We start from the raw sequence: 21,799 nt of genomic DNA, 5'->3' as shown, positions 1-21,799 counted from the left end.
TTTGACTTCTTCAAGGTAGACCTCTTCGATAGAATCTTCCGCATGTTGACTTTCCATCTTTGAAGCTCCGGCATTGTCTCTTTCTTTTCATCACAATTCACTATGATCACTTCACTTTGTCTTCAACTTGTGCTCTCTCAATTTCCGTTGGCAATGTACATTTGTATTCAGCCGCTGATTTAACACTGGTGATGTCGATTTCCAACACTCTTCAACTTGCAAACGGAATCTCATTGATGGAGGCTTCAAGTTGTCTTCGATTTGAAGGCTTTTGGTGGTGATGTTGTCGATGGGAATTTAAGTTACCTTTTTGTCAGAGCTCAACGTCCGTGGGAAATATTTCTTACTCGGATCTTCTTTCATCTCTGCCCATGTAAGGTTCTCTACCATGGTAGTCGGGATAATCCATCCGGGTTCTCCACCAATTATGTGCTGGTCCCACTAGCTTGGTATGTGCTAGTCTCATTTTCCTATGCTCAAGCAAACCATACCAATTAAAATAATCATCTAAAGCGCTAACCGACACAAAATATCTGTGGATCGGTCCGCCATCATAGTCTCTCAACTCACACGCCTCGGAGGTCTATGGCGTCTCCTGTAATCTCTGTATCCTCTGTTCCTATCTTCACTATGATCTCTGTCATGCCTACGCGATCCCTCGTAATCTCTGTCTTCTCTGTATTGATCTGTCCTTGGGGCTCTTTGTGCTACCGAATTGACTTGATATTTGTCCTTTTCTAGGGGAATGTTGTTGCTCCTTCTGGAGTAGTTTGGTGTTGCTCAATTCACTGCAATGTTTCACTTATAGCCCTTTGACCAGCATGAAACTGCTGAAGCTTCTCCAGAATTTTGTTCAAAGAGTCGATGGAGACAGAGGTAATGGGCTGGCCATACTCATCCATGGCTTTGATACCACTTAATGTAGTCCTAGATAGGTAAGAGGCCTACTAGGAGCCAAACAACAGGATCAAATAACAAAAGGGGTTGCTGGCTCGAATGGACAGCACTAGGATTTAGGTCAATTCCTAGGGTTAGGGTTGGATATTGGGAAAGGGGTTTATAGGGTATTAATGGGCAGGTCTGGGGGGTCAATATGGTATAAAAATAATAGGATTTGGGAAGGTTTTAAAATTCTGCAGTTCTAGACAGAATTGTGTTGCAGGTTTTGGGTTTTAATGGAGTGAAGGAATGGAGGGGATAAAGTGGAGACTAAGGGCTAGGGTTAAGGTCGAGTGTAGGGAGAGGTGTGGGGGATATAGGCTGGAAGTAGGGTTCGAAATTGATGGCCAGATCTGTAGTTATAAGGGAGTCCTAGTTGAAGTAGGAGTTGCAGGTTTAATGGAGATTAAGGTTTGATGGATGGAGGGGATTGTAGATTAGGTCTAAGTAGAAGAAAGTTTAAAATAAAAACAGATTCAAACTCACTATATTGCCGGAACAATGGCAACAGCTTGATGACTTGAGAGAACCTCCCGATCTTCACAATGCAAGGAGTCGCAGGAGTCCACCCACCCTATCCACCCTGAGATCCACAAGGATATACACTCACAAAGAGCAGCAGCAATGGCAGCAAGCATAAAGCTAATTTTTATTAATCAAATTCGTATTCAATATATGGCCCCCTTAGAACCTTATATAAAAGACTCAAAATTAGACTTAGACACTAAAAAGGAATGGCCTAACCCAATCCTTAACCTATTAGCTAACTTAAATTGACTAGGAAACTGAAATAGACTCAAAATAGAGTCCTAATGACTTAAAAACAACTTAAACTACTTAAAATAAAGAAGATTCCCTAGTAGCCAATAGGATATAAGAACCTCTTAGCCAATGGGATCACTTCACTTAAATTAGACCAATTGAACCAATTGGATGCAACCAATTTAAACCGGTTCAATTAAAAACACACAATAAAAACTAAGTATTGGGCTAATCCCGTATGCAACCTATGTACCCCTATTTTAGGCCCAGAAAAGTGGCATATTACATTAGAAACTCATGGGATCAAAGGCCCAACAGGTATGTAACCCAACCCTAGACTTATTTCTAATGAAACAAGCCCTATTTGGTGATGAATCTGCATCACAATGCCAAAAGGTGCTACTCTACCTATGAGCTCTACACTTTAGTACAAGTACTGAAGCATTGGGGACACTATCTCGTTGACAAAGAGTTCATCTTCACAGATCACAAAGCTCTGAAGCAACCTCCATTCACAGAAGTCAGTGAGCAACCAACACTTTAAATGGGTTGCATATCTACAGGAGTTTGTGCACTCAAGTATAAGGCACAGGGATTGTTTATCTTAGAAATATTTTGTTTCTTTTAAATTCCTTCTGTGAATAGACTTGTTTCCTATTGTCTGCTGGTTATCCTATGGCCATTATGATACAAGTTGCTATGTTCTATAATATTCAACTACTCCATTGGTGAGATTCCAATACTGCTGATGGGACTCCAGTAAGTCGTAGATGAGAAGCCTAATCATAGCCGCTTCTACTAATCCTCATCTTTATTGATTAATCTCTGCAACAGGTCAGTAACTTCTAGTTCTACTCTGTTTTGTTCCTGCACATACTATAATTCTGGAAGAGCTCAGTTTCTTGCTTATCACTATTGACATATCAATTCTGATATCAGATTTTACAAAAATCTCTATTCTGTAATTATTCATGGTTTTACTTTCAGAATCTGACATCAGATTATTTGAATCCTGCTACCACTAGGATTTCTGATATCCTAGATTTGCTTCTTTAATATCCAGTTCACATTATTGATCTCTGTTATACTTTTTAACTCAGATTATTGTTCTGAAAATTATGCTGGGTTTCCCTATTGTTGCTGCTAATCTGATCATATTTATTTGCTGCTTAGATCCTTCCAGTTATTGCTGATATTGATTCTTGGTTGGGAAGTCCTATCTCAAGTAGGACTCTTCTGAAACTTGAGATCAGAACCTCAGATCAAGTTCAATTTTTGATAATTTGTTCCTATATCTGAATGTTGTAATCCATTTAAAAATTAATACAAATATGAGATACAGATTACTGTTTTTATCATTTTTTTTAATCCTGGTCCTTATTTATTCACTGATTCTAGTTTACTGGTGTGTTTCTAATCCTAAAGCTTTAGGCTTCTAGAGACCCTTCAATTACCTTTGAGTTTCCAGAGTTAGGGTGTGTATAGTAGTACTTTCCCCACAACCTTTAAGTAAACAGTATCCTGCTTTGAGGTAGCAGAATTGGTAAAGCCTCTTTTGGATGAACAGGCTTTTAACATGTTCTAAAACATGAATAGTGCCCTCAACACAGAAACATTTCACCAACTTTGTAAGCAGGCTTCTAGCCTTCCACAATACCAATATAATTAATCTTCATCATGATTGCAATCAGATTTATGTTTGTTCTAGATTTTTTTTTTTTTACTCATGAGCCATATATGATTAACGCAGCAAATGCACAACCAGCTTGAAGATCAAACCTTGTGAAGTGAGGTGATTGCAGTGAGCCTGAAGGGTTTGTGTGGATGGGAGATCTCTGAGGGTTATACCTGCAAATATATCAAGTCCACAGGGAAGCATCAGTAAATGGCTTAGGATTGATCACTGGTTGTGGAAAAATCTGCTCCCTTTCTGAATAAGCATATGCCCTGTCTACTGGCTTTTTGGAAGCAAGGGACATCAAAGTTTCAAATATGGGATGCCTAGGAGGTAATGCACATATACCAAGGGAAAACTTGATCAATAGATATTCTCACTGCCTATCCAGTTGATTGTTTCTGGTGTCATTGGCAATTATGTTATTTGACTTTGTGATGTTCATGAATTAATATGAGATTTCTGGGTTATGGTCTAATGGCTTATGGATGACAGGTTTCTGGTTTGAAGCATATATAAGCCTTCAAAATAAGTTGGCATCATATCTATGGGGATATAATGATATGGGGTGCACGTTCTCTATCCCGGAGCGCATCTGGGTGTAAGCTGTGCCCAGACACATGGGGTGGGACAAGGGCGGGGTTTGCATCATTTTTTTTTTTTTGGGGGGAAGGGCGGGCTGGTCATTTTGCCCACCCCTCGTGTGTCTGGGCATACCCTGCACCCTCAGTGCGGAGAACTTTATCCCTAATGATATATAATGAACACAGTAGCCTTATGTTTACAGATCCAACACTTTAGTGAGTCTACTAGAGAAATGGAGTTGGATCCCACTCTACTTTTTTATTTAGTTTTATAAATTCGTAGTGCTTCTAGCTATAGGTGTTCTGGTTGATTTTCTGGGTGATGGCCCCACAAAAGATGTTTACCGAATCAGCAGTGAGGTGCAATATGGATTACGATTGAGGTCCAGCGTGGTCCTTTTAGATCTGGGCTTGAAGCCTTGAACTGGAAGATGAAAGGGGTTGGAGTATATGACACCGACAAATAACTGAAACCAATTTAGGGCAAGAGTGAACAACTGCTTGGTCAGTTGGTCAGTGGTTTGCGAGTAGAGTGCATGCTCCTAGGAGATCACGGGATCCACTCTATTGACTCTCTGCTTCAAATATATGCCAACCTAGCTGGGTGGTTGAATTATTCTGTATCGGTTCGTTTCTAAATCAAATGGTTGCATTTTTGGATAAAAATCTTCTCCAATTCTTTAATCTGGTAATTCTCGGCAATACCACCTTCCTTGTACGACACGTGGCACAAACTGATCGTATGGTGGAGATTGCTTTGCACCAGTTCATGAGACCCAACCCGTTTTAGCAACCGGATCCTCTCTACCCAGTTAGAATGTAAAGACCACAATGCAGAAAGAAGAAAAAACAAACACAAGAAACTCTTTCAAATCGCAGGTTTCCTCTCTCGTTCATCTTCTTCCCTTCTTCCCACCATTGGAGCTGCACTAATCTTGGTCTCTCTTTCTGTCTCCTAATTTCTTTTGGTGTTTAATCGTCTCTGTGTTCCACTTTCGAGATCTGTGCTTGTTTCTTGCTTGTCTTCCCAGTCAGATATTTGAAACTCAGAGAAAATTGAAGGTCAGATTATCTTCTTTTTTTTTTTTTTTTTTTTTTGCTCAATTCAGTTAAAATGCTTCGTTCTTTGATGTGCTTTTCAACTACTGTTTTTTTTCTTTTCCTGTTTTACTTTTGAAGCTTTAGAATTTTTTATTTTTCTTTTCTTGATTTACTTTTGAAACTTTCAGAATTTTGTCGGATAATTAGATCTTCTATCATCTCTGCTGCTATTTTTTTTAAGTGCTGAAAATAGATTTATATGACGACAAAGCCAAGCAAAAGGCCATGAAGACTGTCTCTTCCACCAGAAGAAGTGCTCGAAAAGATGGACGGAGAGAGGGAAATCTGTCGATTTGAAAACCTCTCATTCTCTCTGCGCTTTTTTCTATGATGTATTCAAATGTAAAATCCAAGCACACAGAAAGTTGGTCTGGAGTAATCTCCGCAGTTCCAATGGTGGGAAGAAGGGAAGAATATGAACCGAGAGATGCGATGAGAAAGGGTTTCCTTCTCTCTTCTCTGTGGTTTTTTTTTTCTTTATATTTTCTGCGTTTTAGGGTTTACATTCTAACCGGGTTGAGAGGATCCGGTTGTTAAAATGGGTTGAGCTTCATGAAATGGTTCAAAGCAATCTCCACCACACTATTAGTTTGTGCCATGTGTCGCACAAAGAAGATGGTATTGCCAGGAATTGTCAGATTAAAGAATTGGAGAGGATTTTTATCCATGTATCTCGACTGATATAGTGATACGATACTAGGATTTAATTCCATGGATGAGATAAAATTGGTGTTCTCTGTTCCACTTCCTTTGCGTGGACATTTTAGTGTGGAGGATACAAGGGGACGCCACTTATACTTAGATATACAAATATAAAAGGAATTCAAAGTTTGTTTATTTATTTATTTCAAAATGCTCCTTGCAAGGGAAATTATGAGGGAAATAAAAATTATCAAATCTTTAAAAAAATTATTTTGTAATCATTAACATGAGAGTATAAATTACTTATATTTTTTTAAAGTATTTAGTAATGATACTTTTTATCTCTCGAAAAAAAAATGTAATGATATGTGTCAGATACTTAGATGTATATTTTTCAAAAAAAAGCAAAATTTGATAGCCAAATATATAATGATTTGGAGTTAATAAAATAATTTTTTATAGTGATGAATACAAAAGTTTCAATTTTTTTAAGGTTGAAAAATTTCACATCCCTTTCCTTTAATTTCCCTTACAACGAACGTGGAACTCCACAAAAAAAAACAAGAGAAAAAGTTCTCCACCATACTGTGTAAGGGTGTCAAAAAGCAGCTTGGACAGGTTGGACCAATCAAAACAGACTGGTTCAGCATAGAGTGGAGTGAATCGAACCCTTATCAATTTGTTTTCAAATTGGGCTTTATTAGGGGTATCAACCCTAAATTGAACTAGTCAAACCGGCCAAAGCCAAAGATTCCCTGTTGGGCCAGCTTCTGTTTGGGGTATTATTAAACCAATTCAAAATTAGACCAACATCGGACTGGCTGAAAAACCACACGAAACCTAAAAATACAGACCCAAACTGGAGGGGGGGGGCAACGATACTGATGAGTCATAAAAACAACCCCCAATCAAAGATTGACACGTGTCTGGTTCAGTGCCAAGTGGAAGAGCTCAGTCACAAGAAGGAACCATGCCCCGGTCCGCCTAGGACCCTCAAATTGACCTCTCCGGGATGGATAATAACTTAATAAGGCCGACCATTCTGGGGCCTCAACCTGGCCGACCTCGCCCTTGTCGGCAACTTGGTTGACTCTACCCAAGTCGGCATCCAGGCCAACCTCGCCCTTGTCGGCAACCAGGCTGACTATGCTTAAGTCGGTAGCCAGGCCGACTCTACCCAAGTCGACAGCCAGGCCGACCATGCACAAGTCGGTAGCCAGGTCGACCTCGCAATAGTCGGCAACCAGGCCGACCCCTCCAAGATCAGCCATTGGTTGGTGGCCAAGCCAAGCCCTAGCGCTATGCCGAGCTCTGTATGCGCGGCTATGGCCGAGTCCCACACGAACGGCAAACTGGCCAACCCCTCCTCACTTGTTCGCTCATATGAACCTAATACACTCGGACGTCAAGCCCTACAAGGGCACCTTGAATGTTCCGAGGATGAAGGGTCGAATGTCTCAAGCCGAGCCTTCATACGAAGCGATAACTGCAACCCGCCAAAATCGCGGAGCCACGTCAGCCCGTCCCAACAGTCATGGGATACGTTGAATCAGTCAAATCTGATCATTATCCAACGACGAAACCGTATCACGCTCAATAAGGACTCTTACCAAATGAATAATCCACTTCCAAATATAACTCCGCTTAGTAGACTCCTACCAAAAATAGGACTTTTCTCCACCACCTTATTATTGCTCTATAAATACCCAGGTATGAAGTTCAAACGTTCATCTCACTTTTTGCGAAGTGTAACTACTGCTAAATTGAAGACTTGACTTAGGGATCGGAGAGTCCTCGGTCGGAGCCACATTGGCTCTCCTTTGCTCACTCGATTTTTTGCAGGTTCATCCCAGGTAGACTGGATCGAAGGTTTCCTGACGCAATAGATACCAACCCAAAAGCAATTAAAAAAACATGTTTTCCCCTCATAATTATGTAAATATATACATGTTAAATCCACCTCAAACATGACTAATATCAAACATATAAGAATAAACCAAACCAAAATCGAATTGAAACCAAACCTTCCCTTATCAACATGGTTTTGGGGCACGGTATAGGATCAGGTATTGGTCACCTTTAAAATCGATATGGCATGGATTAGACAAATTTACCCTTGATTTTTTTAAAAAAAAATAGGTTTTTTTTTACTATTTTACCCCTTGCTTCCAAGTTGAATAATGATATTTAAATGTACTATGGAATTAGATGGTCCATATGTTAAGGTGAATTTAGGAATGAAGCAACTTTAGTACAAAAAGTGGAATCAGGGGATTTTTCTTAATTATATGGAATTACACAATCAAACACTTTTCATAATTGAGAATCACGATTCCAATATGTAGATTTACGCAACCAAACACACCATTAACAATTTGGTTTCGGGTTAGCCCAAGAAATAGATTGAACCAAGTTCAGCCCGATTGAAACCGGATTGATTCGATGGATTAACACCCTTAATGCCATGTACTATATCACCTTACACTGACCATGCGAACCCATGTCAATTACAGCCTTACAGGTGATGAAAAAATTTCCAAGAACATAACTACAATTCAGTGTTCTTGTAATATTCCAATTTAAAGATTCCAATCCTACGATGTACACAAGGAGTACGCCGTCACAGTTGTGGGCCATGAGGTTTTCAGATTGGAAAGAGAGACAGCGTCAGATACAGAACGATGACAAGATACAAATCACTTTAACTCAGGCGGAAGATTCACGCGTCTTCTATGCTGCGTGCTGCCTTAAGGGACAAACACCGCCGAAGCATAAAACCACTCTCTGGCTTTTGGTTGCGTTTGTAAACCCTAATTTTCTCAAAATCGCCCGCATCCAATTTTCTTTCCGGTTCCCTCGATCAAACTTCGTTTATTCCACGAAAGGGAAGAACAAGGATGTCGTACGATGATGTAGAAATCGAAGACATGGAGTGGAACGAAGGGCTTCAAGCTTACACCTATCCGTGCCCATGTGGGGACTTGTTTCAGATTACCAAGGAGGAGCTAAGTCTTGGGGAAGAAATTGCTCGTTGCCCAAGCTGTTCTCTTTACATAACCGTCATCTATAATATGGAAGATTTCTTGGGAGAATCTAAGAAGAACAATCTTGAGCCTTCGAAACAGCACCCGGTCGCCGTGGCCTAGAAATTCTGGTCAGAGTTTATGCACTCTTGGAATTTCTTCTTCTTGTTACCTTGATGAGTTGTAACAGTTTTGAACTTTTGATGGCATTCAATTATTAGTTTCCTTAAGAGTGTTCGAGATTTCTAATCTGGTTTTGTAAAGAGATTTCGGCGAAAATTGAATATAAGATTGATATAAAACCAGTTTAAGCAAAACTGGTTTTTATGAGTAATTTTCTCGATGAGTAAGTAATTATTATGATTGGGTAAATTTTTCGATGATTAGGTAATTATTATAATTTATAATTATAAAATTGTTTCATTATGATGCGATTTTATTGAAATTCCTTGGTTTTTTCCCCTTTTCTGGAGACACCCCCTTGCTGATGCGGTGTTTCCTTCGGTTAAAGTGATTCTTCAATTGGGTACAAAGCAAACATTCATCCTGAAATTTTACAGGGTGGGTTGTCGCAAGACTCGCAATACGGCTGTCTTGTGGCCTTATTCACATTGCCCTCATTGTGAATAGTTGATCTGTTGTTAGATAAATCTCAGGCAATGAATGAGAAAGCCGTGGAAACCCATTACATGCTTTTACCGTGACAATCGATTGAATGAAAAAGACGCAGGAGGATGAGTGGGGTCCAATACATACTGTGGTTTTTTCTTCCACAGTGTTCATGCCTGCAAGGACTTCCATTACGGACTGCAATGACTAAAATTGAAGAGAAATTAGAAGAAGAGTGAAAGCAGAAGAAGAGCCATAGATTCTTTTGGCTGAGAAGACATAAAAAGAAGAGGATCAGATTATAAGGTGAATGAAGTGAAAGGGGGAGGGGTACAATATGAAGAAATCCTTCCACTGTCAGTCAAGATGAGGGTTTTTTAGTTAGTCTGGACTCTTCTTGAAAAATCGAAGTCTCAGTCATAAGGTCAGTTTCTTCAATTGGACCAACGTTACATTATTCCTATTTTTTTTCTATTGTAGAAAAAAGAAAAGAACTTGCTGTTGTATCTGTCCTAATTTATTTAGTATTGAAAACTACTGCAACATACATGTTATGTGCTGGTATGTACGTGAGTATTTTGATTTGCAATTGTAAGTAGTTAGTATAGCCTATGTAACTGTGTTAGTGGTGAAAGTTAGACGTGAGTGGTAGTAGTGTTAGTAGTTATCTTAACTTCAGAGGTTGTAACTACATGGAGTCTTGTAGTTGGTTGCTATCTCAACCCAACTATTTATTTTTCTTTCTATGAAGGAAGGGGAAGTATTGTATCCTTAGAAATTCTCTGTTTAGAGACGAGTTAGGCTTCCTCCGGGTTCGTCGATAAAGCCAAAACCCTAGCCTATTTGTTCTCTCTCTCTCGTTCTTATTTTATTTTTAGATTATCCTTGCACGTAACAATACAACTGCTGATATACCCGTTGTTTGACTTGCATCAATTACCTTAATCATCCTGTATTAGCTTGCATCTATTGTCATCATTGTTTGTTTGAGGGTATGGAAGAAAGCTGGCCTCCCCCTTTATCAATACATAGGCCATATTTTGGGGGTGAAATGGATATGAACTTCTTAGAGAATACAAATAATGTATTTGTTGGACAGAAAAACAATATAGGGGAGGATAATTTATCCCTTTTGTGTTTGAGTTGAGGGAGAGGGAGAGGGACAGGATCTGAATTTGTTAAAGGGTACTAATGGATTTATTGATGGGAAAAACAATACAGGGGAGGAAAATTTATCCATTTTGTTTTTGAGTTTTAAGGGAGAGGGGTTGCTACTACATCAAAATGGTCAATAGGGGGATCTAATGAGAAGAGAGTGTGTAGGGTCCACGGGTGGGGCGTAAGACAGTACATGAATCTGCACATTGGCATCATGAGAATCATTTTCAGGTGGGGCATAAGATAGTACATGAATCTGCACATTGGCATCATGAGAATCATTTTCAGGTGGGGCGTAAGACATTACATGAATCTGCACATTGGCATCATGAGAATCATTTTCCCTTGAATTAATTTTTTTTTTCATTGCAAGTTTGAGTTAACTATGTTTTATTTTGGTGCAAGAGATGAAATTTATTGAACTATTTAAAGATGAAGTTTGTTACATCATTAGAGATACATGCATTCAGCTTGCTAGATCTAGCTTGACAAGCAATATTATGTGCGATACTAATAGTACTTCTGTCCATTATTTAATACAAAATGAGTTCACAGTTTTAACAAAGGAGTACAAATCGAAAACAATAGCTCCCATGGCCATGGATGAGCAACCGAATTAGTCAACCATTGCACCAGTCCTATGGAGTCGGTCCAGAGTTCAAGGTTTTTGAGACCTAGCGATGATGCTTTTGATGTCCCTTGTTGTATTCATCTCGCTTCAACTTCTGGGGCTGTTCCTGTAGTGTCGAAGTTCATAGTAGCCAAAGAAAATTGTTTGTTAGATATAATAATGGCTGCCCACCCTTCTTCCTTTGAGATTGCTCAAAGCTGTTGTCTGTGCTGATAATGGGGTTGTCGGTCGTGGGTAGGTTGGGATAGAAATTAGGGGAAGATGTAGGTGGTGGGCAGATGGGGGTGTATGTTGTTCCAACGAATATGGGAGGATTTGAAAGTCTTACTCCCATTTGGTTATTTGGGAGAGAAGATGGTATGGGTTTGGTTTGACGTTCTTGAAGATCAAATTATTTCTCACGATCCAAATGAAATAGGTTGTGATGGAGACGGTGATCAAGATGTGGGTTTGATTAGATTTTTTCTATGTTGGAGTTGGTGATGAGATCTTTGACCCAATTTAGGATACTATTGCTGTGAATGACTTCAATTTGAAGCCCGAGGTAGCCGGTCGACCAGATATGTTTAGAGAAATTATAGGCAAGGAAGAGGTGCCAATTGGTCTTCGCTGCAGAGTTATAGAATCTGCATTGATCATTAGTGTTAATGAAGAGTTTGAGTTTGGATAGATAAGGAAGGCCACCTTTTAGGATCTTCTAGAGAAAAAATTTAAATTTGGGGAGTAATTTGAGTTTCCAAATGGTATTCCAAACCAACTTATCATTAGAGGTCTGATGATTGGATTTAGATTTTAGAGGCTCTTGGATAGTTGCCGCAACTTTAATGGTGAGGAGACCAGATTTGGTAATGGGTGAGAAAATTTGATCTGGATGAGGAGAGGCACTGAGGGGGATACTAATAATAGCATCTGCTATCATCTTTGAGAAATGGAGTAGATGAGGGATTGGTTCCATTGCTTCTTGTGAATCAAATCATCGACATAGGTGTAAAGGGGATAGCTCTCCACTGAGAGAGGGATGCGTAAATCTTGGAAGTTGGGTAACCATAGATCGGTCTAGATATTGATTGACAGTCCATCACCTACCCTCCAACAGATGGGGTCCGGCTCAGCTCCTCATACGAGGAGGGAGAGGACTCTCCTTGCACACTCACTTGGCCGACACGTTTCCATCACGAAAGTGTATACTGGGTATAAATTGTTTATTTTTTCATTAAGAACCGCCCCAGTGTCCCACCAGCACTGCCTCAGTGCCCCACCCCCCCCTTCACAACCCCCACCCTTGCTGCAACACCGCGCCCCCACCTTCTCCCCTGGTGAAGATTGGAGGTTTTGGTGTAGCCACCATGGGCTGGTGGGAATCCATCCGTCATTGATAGTTTCCCAAAAATCTCCGCTAAATCAGTTCTAGCTAACACTAGTTGCAACCCCGCGCCCCCACCTTCTCCCCCCTATTTTCTCGCTGCGAGCCTGAGACTCCTACTAGTTGTCGATCTTTCTTTCCTTTTTAAATCCTCACTTCCAGATTTTTTGCATTTTCTCTTTCCGGTATGGCTATATATCTAAGAAAATAAAAGGAGAAGAGAAGAGAAGAGAAAAAGGGAGATAAGTTGTGATCAGTGGTCTATTCAGATAAGAATTTTTTTCCTCTTTTCCCCTTTTTTGACATTTGTGCTTTTGAGAGAGAATTGAATTGGAACATCTCTGATATTGTAAATTATAACCCAACCCATTATCGGATGATCAGATCCAAATATTCCTTCCTCTGTGACTTGGAGGTGTTTCAGTTGTGGGTTTTTTCATTTGGAGCTGGTTACTGGAAATCCGAGCATCCTTCATTATGTACTGGATCACATCTATGGTGCATTGATCCACAGGACAAAAATAACCCCACCAATCTTCTCCAGAGGAGGGGGAGGCAACCAGCTGGATCAGTTGGAGAGCGCGGTCAAACAACTCTCTAACAGAGGGGTGGGATAGGTGGGTCATAAGGGGGTTGCAGCTGTGGGCGATGTGGCAGAAGGGGGTTGCGATACAGAGATAGAGATGGGGGAAGCGTTTGAATCGACCAGTGGCGGAGGGGTTGGGAGCAGAGGAGACTTGGCGAAGGTGGAGCAAGGATTGGGTGCAGCAAAGTCTCAGGTGGAGAAGAAATCTGAATGCGGGGGATCTTTGTTCTTGACGGTGTGGAGGGCAGCAAGATTACGACGTTGATTTGTTGCTGTTGCTATTGCTGTTGGGGGAACTGTGCACGAGGAAGAAAGAGTAGTAGAAGCAGGAGGAGAGAAAAGGAGAAGGTGGGGGCGCAGGGTTGCGAAGTGGGGGTGGGGGCGGGGTTGCAGAGGATGGGGTGGGGCACTGGAGCGGTGCTGTTCTAAGAAGAAGTTGGTTGAATATTTTAAAAAAATGCAAACCATGAGAACCAGTGTACAGTTTCGGGAAGGACACGTGTTGGCCAACGAGTGTGCAAGGAGAGTCCTCTCCCTCCTCATACGAGGAGCCAGCTTAGCCGGACTCCAACAGATGATATTGTAGAGGTCAGTGGATGTTGCCTTTAGGCTGTTTCAAGACCAGAACCCTCTATTCCACTTAGTGGATTTGTCCAAGATGGATTTTGAATGGATTTACTTTCCTATAATTATGCGGACCCAGAGGCAGTTTGTTTGAGCAGTTGCCAAGCAAGTTTGAGGCGGCTTTATTGTGAGTAGAACTGAGCCTTAGCCCTTATCCTCCAAGAGATTTTGGTCTGCATATGGAGGACCAAGGTATCATGTTGAGGCTCTTTTTGGGTTCATGATTCCCTTTCCTAAATTTGCTTGAATTGAATCCAAAGTGTTGCATGTTTTGGAGGGAAATAGAAAGCAAGACATCAGATAGGTCGGAATAGCACTTGAGACTGATTTTATTAGAATAGTCCTTTGTGCTTGGGAGAAGAGATTACATTTCCAGTAGGATAAATGGTTTACACGACCTACAAGATGGTTGAGGTGAGAGCATTTAGATCTAGAGGGGAATAGGAAAGTGCCCAGCCTGGCCCGTTGACACCCCTAGTGCTGACAAATTGCTATTGCGTTAGTAATTTTGGGGATTCGTTGGTGAATCAGCACTTTTTTCGCCAAAGAATCTCTGGATTGGCTGGCAAAATTCATGCTTCACCAGTATCTCTTATTTCTGAATTATTTTTTTTTTAATAATTTCTTTGGGTGGCTTTTAGCACCCAACTTTAGGGGTAAAAGTGGTCAACTTTACCGCGTAGTGCTGGATACTGTAAATGGAGCATTCTTTTGCTTTTTGGCGGAGGGCAAAATTGGGTGTCTACAATGGCAGGGGTGTTTCAGACGAGGAATGGGGGCGGGATTGATGCAGGGAGAGACGTAACTAGAATACCTTGGATCTTGGCGTCAGGGCTATCAAGGAAAAGCTCCATGATGCGCACATTTTCTGCAGTTGTTTTCTTATTAAAGGCTGTTTCATTCCCAGGGCTGTCGAAGACACACAACGGGTGAGGATGAAACTTTCTGGAATTGAGTGTAACTGGATCTAGATCGGGTGAAAATTGGTTTCTCTACAGTATCTTGAAGGAGGAAGGGGGGGGGGGGGGGGGCGTAGAAAAGAAATGTAAGAAGTGATTCTGCAACCACCACGAAGGTGAGGCTTCTAGGACAGCATTTCGGGCTTGATTATTTTCGAAGGGTGAGTGGTAGCTGCGCTTGAGCACTGCAAGCGTTGCTATTTATATATTAATCTTAATCGTTGATGAATATAGATTAATCTAAGCCGTTCATTGCTTTTCTACCATTAACCTATAACCGGCTGTTACAGTGAAACTCTCTCTTTCTCTTGCAAAGGTGTGCAGGTCAAAGCAGAATGAACTCTCTTCGTCTTCTTCTCCTTTCTCATTCAAATCATTTTCTTTCTTCTCCATTTCTCAATCGATCGAAGTCAGCAAAGATAAGTTCTAGCAATAGTTGCAGAAGTAGAAGCAGAAGCAACAAAGATGAGGATGAGTTGTAATGGATGTCGAGTTCTCCGCAAAGGTTGCAGCGAGAACTACAGCATCAGACCTTGCTTGCAATGGATCAAAAACCCAGAATCCCAAGCACATGCCACTGTCTTCCTTGCCAAGTTCTATGGCCGTGCTGGGCTCATGAATCTCATTAATGCCGGACCTGAACATCTTCGTCCTGGTAACTACCCCCTCTCTGTTTTTCTCTGATTTCGATTTGATTTCGATTTGCTAAATTGTTTTGCCATTGGTTAATTGCAGCGATATTCAGGTCACTTCTCTACGAAGCTTGTGGGAGAATAGTGAATCCAATCTATGGTTCAGTTGGGTTGTTGTGGTCTGGAAGCTGGCAACTCTGTCAATCCGCCGTTGAAGCTGTTCTGAAAGGTGCTCCGGTGTGTCACGGCCCGCCCAACAAAGGCCCACGGGCCTAACTTGCAAGCCCATGGACTTAGACATTGGGCTAAGACCTAGTCCATGGCCTAGAACTCTCTACACTAGAAGAGAATCTAGATATGTTCTAGAACCTCTAGAAACAAAGATGGTCAAGGAAGTTTCTAGAGAAGCTTCTGAAAAGCTTTGTAAATATCTAAGGAAGGAGGACAATTCTAGAGTTCTCCAAAGAGCTAGAATCCTCCACAAAGGAGGTGGGAAAATTCTAGTTCCTTAGGCTAGAAAGTTCTCCACCATTGGATGGAGAACACTTGTACAAATCCTAACCATACATTGTAAGTTGAGGTGCCTATAAATAGAGGTGGCCTCATTTGGCTAAGGCACAACCAATCAACCAACCAACCACCCAATCAAGCAAGCAAGCTATCAAGTCTTGTACTAAAAGCTTTCAAGCAATTCAAGTGCATTCTTTCAAAGTCTCTCTAGTGTTCTCTAAGTTCTCTTCCCAAGTCCCTTGCTAGAGTTGGTGAAAGGTGACTTAGTGCTAGAGTGAGTGCTAAGTCTTTGGCGCGATTGCTTAGAAAGATCTAGGGCCATGACAAGTGTGGTATCGAGCTTCGATTGCGAGGAAGATACTTGTAGATTCGACATCATGGCTAACGAATCGAAAGTGCTAGACATGATGGTGAGTGAGCAAGCCCGTGGGAGGAGGCCATTCCCACCAAGGAGAGGCGAAGAGGCAAGGACAAGTCTGTGGACGTTAGTGGAGCTATGGAGCCACGCCCGCTCGGTGGAGCTAGCAACGGCCGAGGTGAAGGAGCGCCTCGATGTTGTGGAGCAAAGTGGGGAGGAGCTCGAAGGCCACATGATGGAGCTCAAGGAGGAGCTAGTGGGCCAAATGGGGAGCTCAAGGAGTCCCTACAAACCACTCTCAACACCATAATGCACGCCCAACGGGAGAAGAGTTTGCACGACTTCAAGGCTCAAGTATGGGAAGCATTGGCCAAGATGGACGCTCGCATCGATGAGGTACAAGCGGATTGGGCAATATGTAGGAGCTGCAAGTGGGGAGCCACTACCTCGCGTGAGGTACCTAGGGTGGAGGTACCAAAGCCCAAGCCATTCGATGGAAAGAGAGATGCGCGGGAAGTCGACAACTTTGTGTGGCACATGGAGAGGTACTTTGAGGCAATGGCACTCGAGGATGAACCTACTAAGGTCTGACGGCTACACTCTACCTCACCGACACAAAGAACTCTATGGTGGCGCGAGAAGACATGCGGAGATATTGAAAAAGGTATGTGCACCATAGACACACAGGATGAGTTTAAGAAGGAGTTAAAGAAGCAATTTATCCCAACAATGTTACCTTCTTGGCAAGAAGGAACATCAAAAGGCTCAAACATCTGGGTCTATTCGGGACTATGTCAAAGAGTTCACCACTCTTGCGCTCGATGTCCCGAGTATGACCGATGAGGAGTTATTGTTCAACTTCATGGATGGTCTCCAAAACAAGGCTGCACAAGAGTCGTAACGCCATGGTGTGCAAGACCTTGCTTCACCATAGCAATGTGAGAATCATTGATGGAGTTCCAAAGAGAAGACAGAGCAAGAAAGAGCAATGGGGAGAATGGTGGGGAGACCAAGGTTCGATGCTCATCACCCCAAGGAAGGTAGTAGCAAACCCTCTTTAGGCAAGGAGGGTAAGCCTCGTCTTGACAAGAAGGATAAGTTCAAGCCCAAGGACAAGTGCTTCTTGTGTGATGGGCCACATTGGGCTAGGGACTGCCCAAAGAGGAAGGCCTTAAGTGCTCTACTCGAGGAGAAGAGTCAAGAAGAAGAGCCGATTCGTATGGGTTCCCTAATGCGCTTGGTGCTATCAAGGCCAAGACGGAGGTCAAGGTCACTACTCCACGAAGGGGTTGATGTACATGGAGGCGCAGATGAACGGGAAGCCTACACGTGTCATGGTCGACCACGGTGCTACCCACAACTTTGTCTCAACGGAGGAAGCAAAGAGGCTTGGACTAAAGGTCTCCAAGGAGGAGGATGGCTTAAGGCGGTTAACTCCCAAGCTCGTCCCATACAAGGCATAGCTCGAGGGGTCGAGATGCGGATGGGGACGTGGAGCGGCACCTTGGATCCGCTTGGTGCCCATGGACGACTATCTAGTGGTGCTTGGCATGGATTTTCTTAGAAGGGTTAAGGCTATACCCATGCCATTCATCAACACGGTGTGCATCATGGAGGAAGGTGCTCCATGCATGGTCCCCACGGTGTCGTGGACTAAGGAGGGTGCCAAGCTCTTGACCGCGATTCGACTCGAGAAAGAGGGAAAGAAGCTCCAAGACTCCACTCTCGACGTATCGGTTGGAGCTAAGGAAGGCGGCCTTGTAAATGCGAAGCAAGGCCTACTAAGAAGACTCTTGATGGATGTAAGGACATCGGCCATCGAGGATCCACAAACAATCACCACCTAAGGGGAAGGTGGATGTGGCCCGGTCTTGCAAAGATAAGACCAAGAAGAAGAGAAAGAGGAGGGCTAGCAAAAGAAGGCGACGACAAGCTTCAAAGACGGGGAGTTAGTGCTCGACAAGTCCCTAAAGGAGGTGTCTAAGGAGAAGGCTCGCCAACACACTCGCCCATATGAGGAGAGACATGGAAGACTCAAGTTGTGGCACAATGGACGTTGTTACTTCACACGGGAGGAGGCGTACAGCGTTCATGCGAGCCATATACGAAGTTCTCCAAGAAGGTTGCGCGGGGTCGCCAACTTGGGCGGGGAGAGTGTCACGGCCCGCCCAACAAAGGCCCACGGGCCTAACTTGCAAGCCCATGGACTTAGACATTGGGCTAAGACCTAGTCCATGGCCTAGAACTCTCTACACTAGAAGAGAATCTAGATATGTTCTAGAACCTCTAGAAACAAAGATGGTCAAGAAGTTTCTGAAGGTTCTAGAAAAGCTTTGTAAATATCTAAGGAAGGAGGACAATTCTAGAGTTCTCCAAAGAGCTAGAATCCTCCACAAAGGAGGTGGGAAAATTCTAGTTCCTTAGGCTAGAAAGTTCTCCACCATTGGATGGAGAACACTTGTACAAATCCTAACCATACATTGTAAGTTGAGGTGCCTATAAATAGAGGTGGCCTCATTTGGCTAAGGCACAACCAATCAACCAACCAACCACCCAATCAAGCAAGCAAGCTATCAAGTCTTGTACTAAAAGCTTTCAAGCAATTCAAGTGCATTCTTTCAAAGTCTCTCTAGTGTTCTCTAAGTTCTCTTCCCAAGTCCCTTGCTAGAGTTGGTGAAAGGCTGACTTAGTGCTAGAGTGAGTGCTAAGTGCTGGCGCGGTTGCTTAGAAAGATCTAGGGCCGTGATAGGTGGTTCAAATCTCCTCTGAAGCTACGGTAAACCCATGCCCTCCCTTGAAAGCTTTCGATATACGGCATGTCTCCAAGGATGAGAAATCTGCGGCTTCTCAAGAGCTTCACAAGGTCAAGACCCGGAACCGGTTCAAGCGTTCTCCTCCCTCCCTTCATCTTCTTCTCCTTTCTCTCTCGACCTCAAGTCGGCACTCTCTCTTCGATTTCCTTTTGGTCTTGCACTACCTGCAACGTCGCCGGAATTTGTAGTGTCTCGTGAAGAGTAAAGATTGGGAAAAATTACTTAGGTTAGATTTGGATCGGTCAGAGAGAAACTCTTCACTTCTTTCTTTCTTTGTTTCTCTCTCTCTTTCTTTCATGGCAACGATTCTCTCTTTCTTCCATGATCCATATCTCCACTTAGGGGTGTCAATACCCAACCCGAACCGATGAAACCGGCCCGAACGAGCCCGGACCACACCGGACCGAACTCTTAATGGTTTGGTTCGGTTTGTGGATCCAGAAAGACAAACGGTTTGGTTTGGTTTGGGCTAGCCCGACGGTGCACCGATAGTCCGAACCGTTAGGCCCGAACCAAAATCAAACCGACCTAACCCGATAAATGAGCAAATCAGTAAATGCCTAATGGCCCATTGCCCCCTAAATGTGTTGTGATAGGTTCTCACTTTATCTCATATCTTTTGTTAGTGATTACCCAACCAATTGTATCCATAGGCTATAGGACATAGGACATAGGATACAAAGATGCATTGTATTTGAAATATTTTATGTACTTAAAAGAGAAAGAGAAGAAAAATTAGCACTAACCAGACCTTACTAGTTATATTAAACCGGTACCAAACCGAATCAAAACCGATATCAACCCGTTATCATAAATCGAAATCGACACGAAACCAAACCGCACCGAAACCGAATATTTCTTAATGGTTTGGTTTCGGTTTCTATAAAAGTCACACCGAAATCGAAAAGTCCGAACCGAAACCGGCCCGTTGACACCCCTATCTCCACTCTTCGACTCTCTCTTTCTCTCTCGGAAATTCGGAAATTGAAATTAGAAGTGATATTAAGAACTCAAACTCCATCGGAAAATTTGGGTTTTAATCCCAGAAGAATTTAATGGTTTCTTTCCAAAATTTCAGGGTTTAATTAGAAGAATGTAATGGTTTCTTTCCACAATTTTGGGGTTCAATTAGAAGGTCGAATGGGAGTCATTGTCTCCATTGCCCATGTTGATGAAGATGAGAAGAATTCAGCGCCATCCTCTTGTGTCTTCTATCTGTTCCATCTTTGACCCACCTCTGCACACCATCTCCACTTCGCTCCTTCACATTTGATAGAAGAGGAGTTAACCGGTTGTCATTGTAACAGAAAGTAATAGGTTAAAGGCTTGTAAAGTAATCAACGATTAGGATTAGCCTTGATATAGATCAATGGCTGATATTAAATGTTGCACTGCTAGTACCATTTTAGAATGGCAGTACTCGAGCGCTGCTACCTTTTGGCCATTTTCGAATCACACTTGAGAAATATCTTTTGTTAAGGACACAGACTTTCTCCCCTCCTTTCAGGGTGTCTCCAGATGGGTGACAAGGTAGATAAACAGATCTTCAAAAGAGGATTGAGCTGTCCTTTCTCTTTATAGTAACTCTTGTCTTCGACATAATTAGCATGATACTTATCTTTGGAAGACAATAATTGAAGGGTCGAGAAAAGACCCAGAGAAGCGAGTTGAAGCCACAAGAGGTTGATTGGGACAGTAAGAGGACAGAGATTGAAGGGGAGGGTGGAGGAAAACAGCTACGGGTTTATAAAACAGGAAAATAGACCAGACGTATCAAACGATAGATTCCATTTTCCTGTGCCAGTAGCATAGAAAAACACCATAAACATTACCAAACGGGCTCTTAATTGTTGTCATCTACCTTTCACGTGAACATTTACCAATTTATTGTTTCACGTGAAAAGTCCATGTCATGCATTCACTTTGGATTTTATTTTTATATTTAATGTAGTTGTCTCTTTGGGTTTTATTTAGATTTAATATATGGGTTGTTATTCATCTAACAAGGAGGGTGGGTTACATTTGAAAAAATAACAAAATAGTGAAAAGACTAATAAAAAACGAGTAATGGGACATAAAAGTATCAATTGGGTGGGGGTAAACTAGACATTTCATTTTATGTTATTACAATCTTTTGATTGTATTATAAATTGGTATTTAAAATGGCATTTCTGACATTTCATAACATACTCCTTGCCTTACCCCTCTCTTTCTCTCTCCGTCCAAGTCATCGTTGCATTTTGTAGTCTACTCGACGAAGACAACCGACCCTCCTCCGTTCTTCTTCTTCCCGCCTTCAATTAATTATATGAGTAGTAGTTAGCTTATGTCCAGCCGATTAACCATCACCACCCTTCAATATATGGTTTCATTATCAACCATAGATCCACCACTACCCATCACTTTTTGTTTCTTCTCTACAACTCATCTCATTTGGAGTTGAGCTCTAATGGTGTGGAAATCATGTTGAAAATCAACATTCACTTTCTCCGTTCCACTCACCCCGCATGATCACTATGTCACTGTAATTTCTGTGAACCCATAACCCCTCTCTCTCACACAGGTCTCCTCTCATCCTTAGATTCTGTTTCATTTTCTGTACCATTTTATCACTTTCTAGAAACTCTAGGTGGGATTTTTTTGGCCCAAGCTAGTTTTAGGGTTTTGTATTTCAGTGGATATAGATTACTGTGACAAATCAATGGCAGAAGAAGGGGTGGCAGAAGCTGTAAACCATGTTCCTTTAGATCACAAGAGGAAGCTTGAGGATTTGGAGGCGGAGGCTTTAGAACAGGAGGTTTCAGACCCTCCACCAGAAGAAGCCTACTAG

General features: G+C 42.1%; 3 protein-coding genes across 3 annotated transcripts in view; all 3 read left to right on the top strand.

Annotated features, from left to right (window-relative positions):
- Positions 1-3,854, top strand: part of LOC122657416 (F-box protein SKIP23-like) — a 17,677-nt gene extending 13,823 nt beyond the window's left edge. Inside the window, exon 2 of the mRNA XM_043852114.1 lies at positions 3,452-3,854. Coding sequence (XP_043708049.1) covers positions 3,452-3,471 — 20 coding nt within the window. The 3' untranslated portion in view covers positions 3,472-3,854. The remainder of the gene's footprint in view (positions 1-3,451) is intronic.
- LOC122658303 (LOB domain-containing protein 41-like) overlaps positions 1-21,799 on the top strand; it is a 27,352-nt gene extending 5,553 nt beyond the window's left edge. The window contains exons 2-7 of the mRNA XM_043853225.1: positions 4,992-4,997; positions 15,021-15,037; positions 15,102-15,311; positions 15,392-15,525; positions 18,906-19,092; positions 21,645-21,799. Coding sequence (XP_043709160.1) covers positions 15,122-15,311; positions 15,392-15,525; positions 18,906-19,092; positions 21,645-21,799 — 666 coding nt within the window. The 5' untranslated portion in view covers positions 4,992-4,997; positions 15,021-15,037; positions 15,102-15,121. The remainder of the gene's footprint in view (positions 1-4,991; positions 4,998-15,020; positions 15,038-15,101; positions 15,312-15,391; positions 15,526-18,905; positions 19,093-21,644) is intronic.
- On the top strand, positions 8,491-21,641 carry LOC122657417 (diphthamide biosynthesis protein 3-like). Its single transcript, XM_043852115.1, has 2 exons — positions 8,491-8,863; positions 21,630-21,641. The coding sequence occupies exon 1, from the start codon at positions 8,601-8,603 to the stop codon at positions 8,847-8,849; it is 249 nt and encodes an 82-aa protein (XP_043708050.1). The 5' UTR covers positions 8,491-8,600; the 3' UTR covers positions 8,850-8,863; positions 21,630-21,641.

The sequence above is a fragment of the Telopea speciosissima genome, chromosome 4 (assembly GCF_018873765.1).
Source record: "Telopea speciosissima isolate NSW1024214 ecotype Mountain lineage chromosome 4, Tspe_v1, whole genome shotgun sequence".
Classification (NCBI taxonomy): domain Eukaryota; kingdom Viridiplantae; phylum Streptophyta; class Magnoliopsida; order Proteales; family Proteaceae; genus Telopea; species Telopea speciosissima.
This window is presented reverse-complemented; position numbering and strand designations above follow the sequence as displayed.

Coding starts and splice junctions, on each gene's coding strand:
- LOC122657417 (XM_043852115.1), top strand. CDS start 8,601: ATGTCGTACGATGATGTAGAAATCGAAGACATGGAGTGGAACGAAGGG.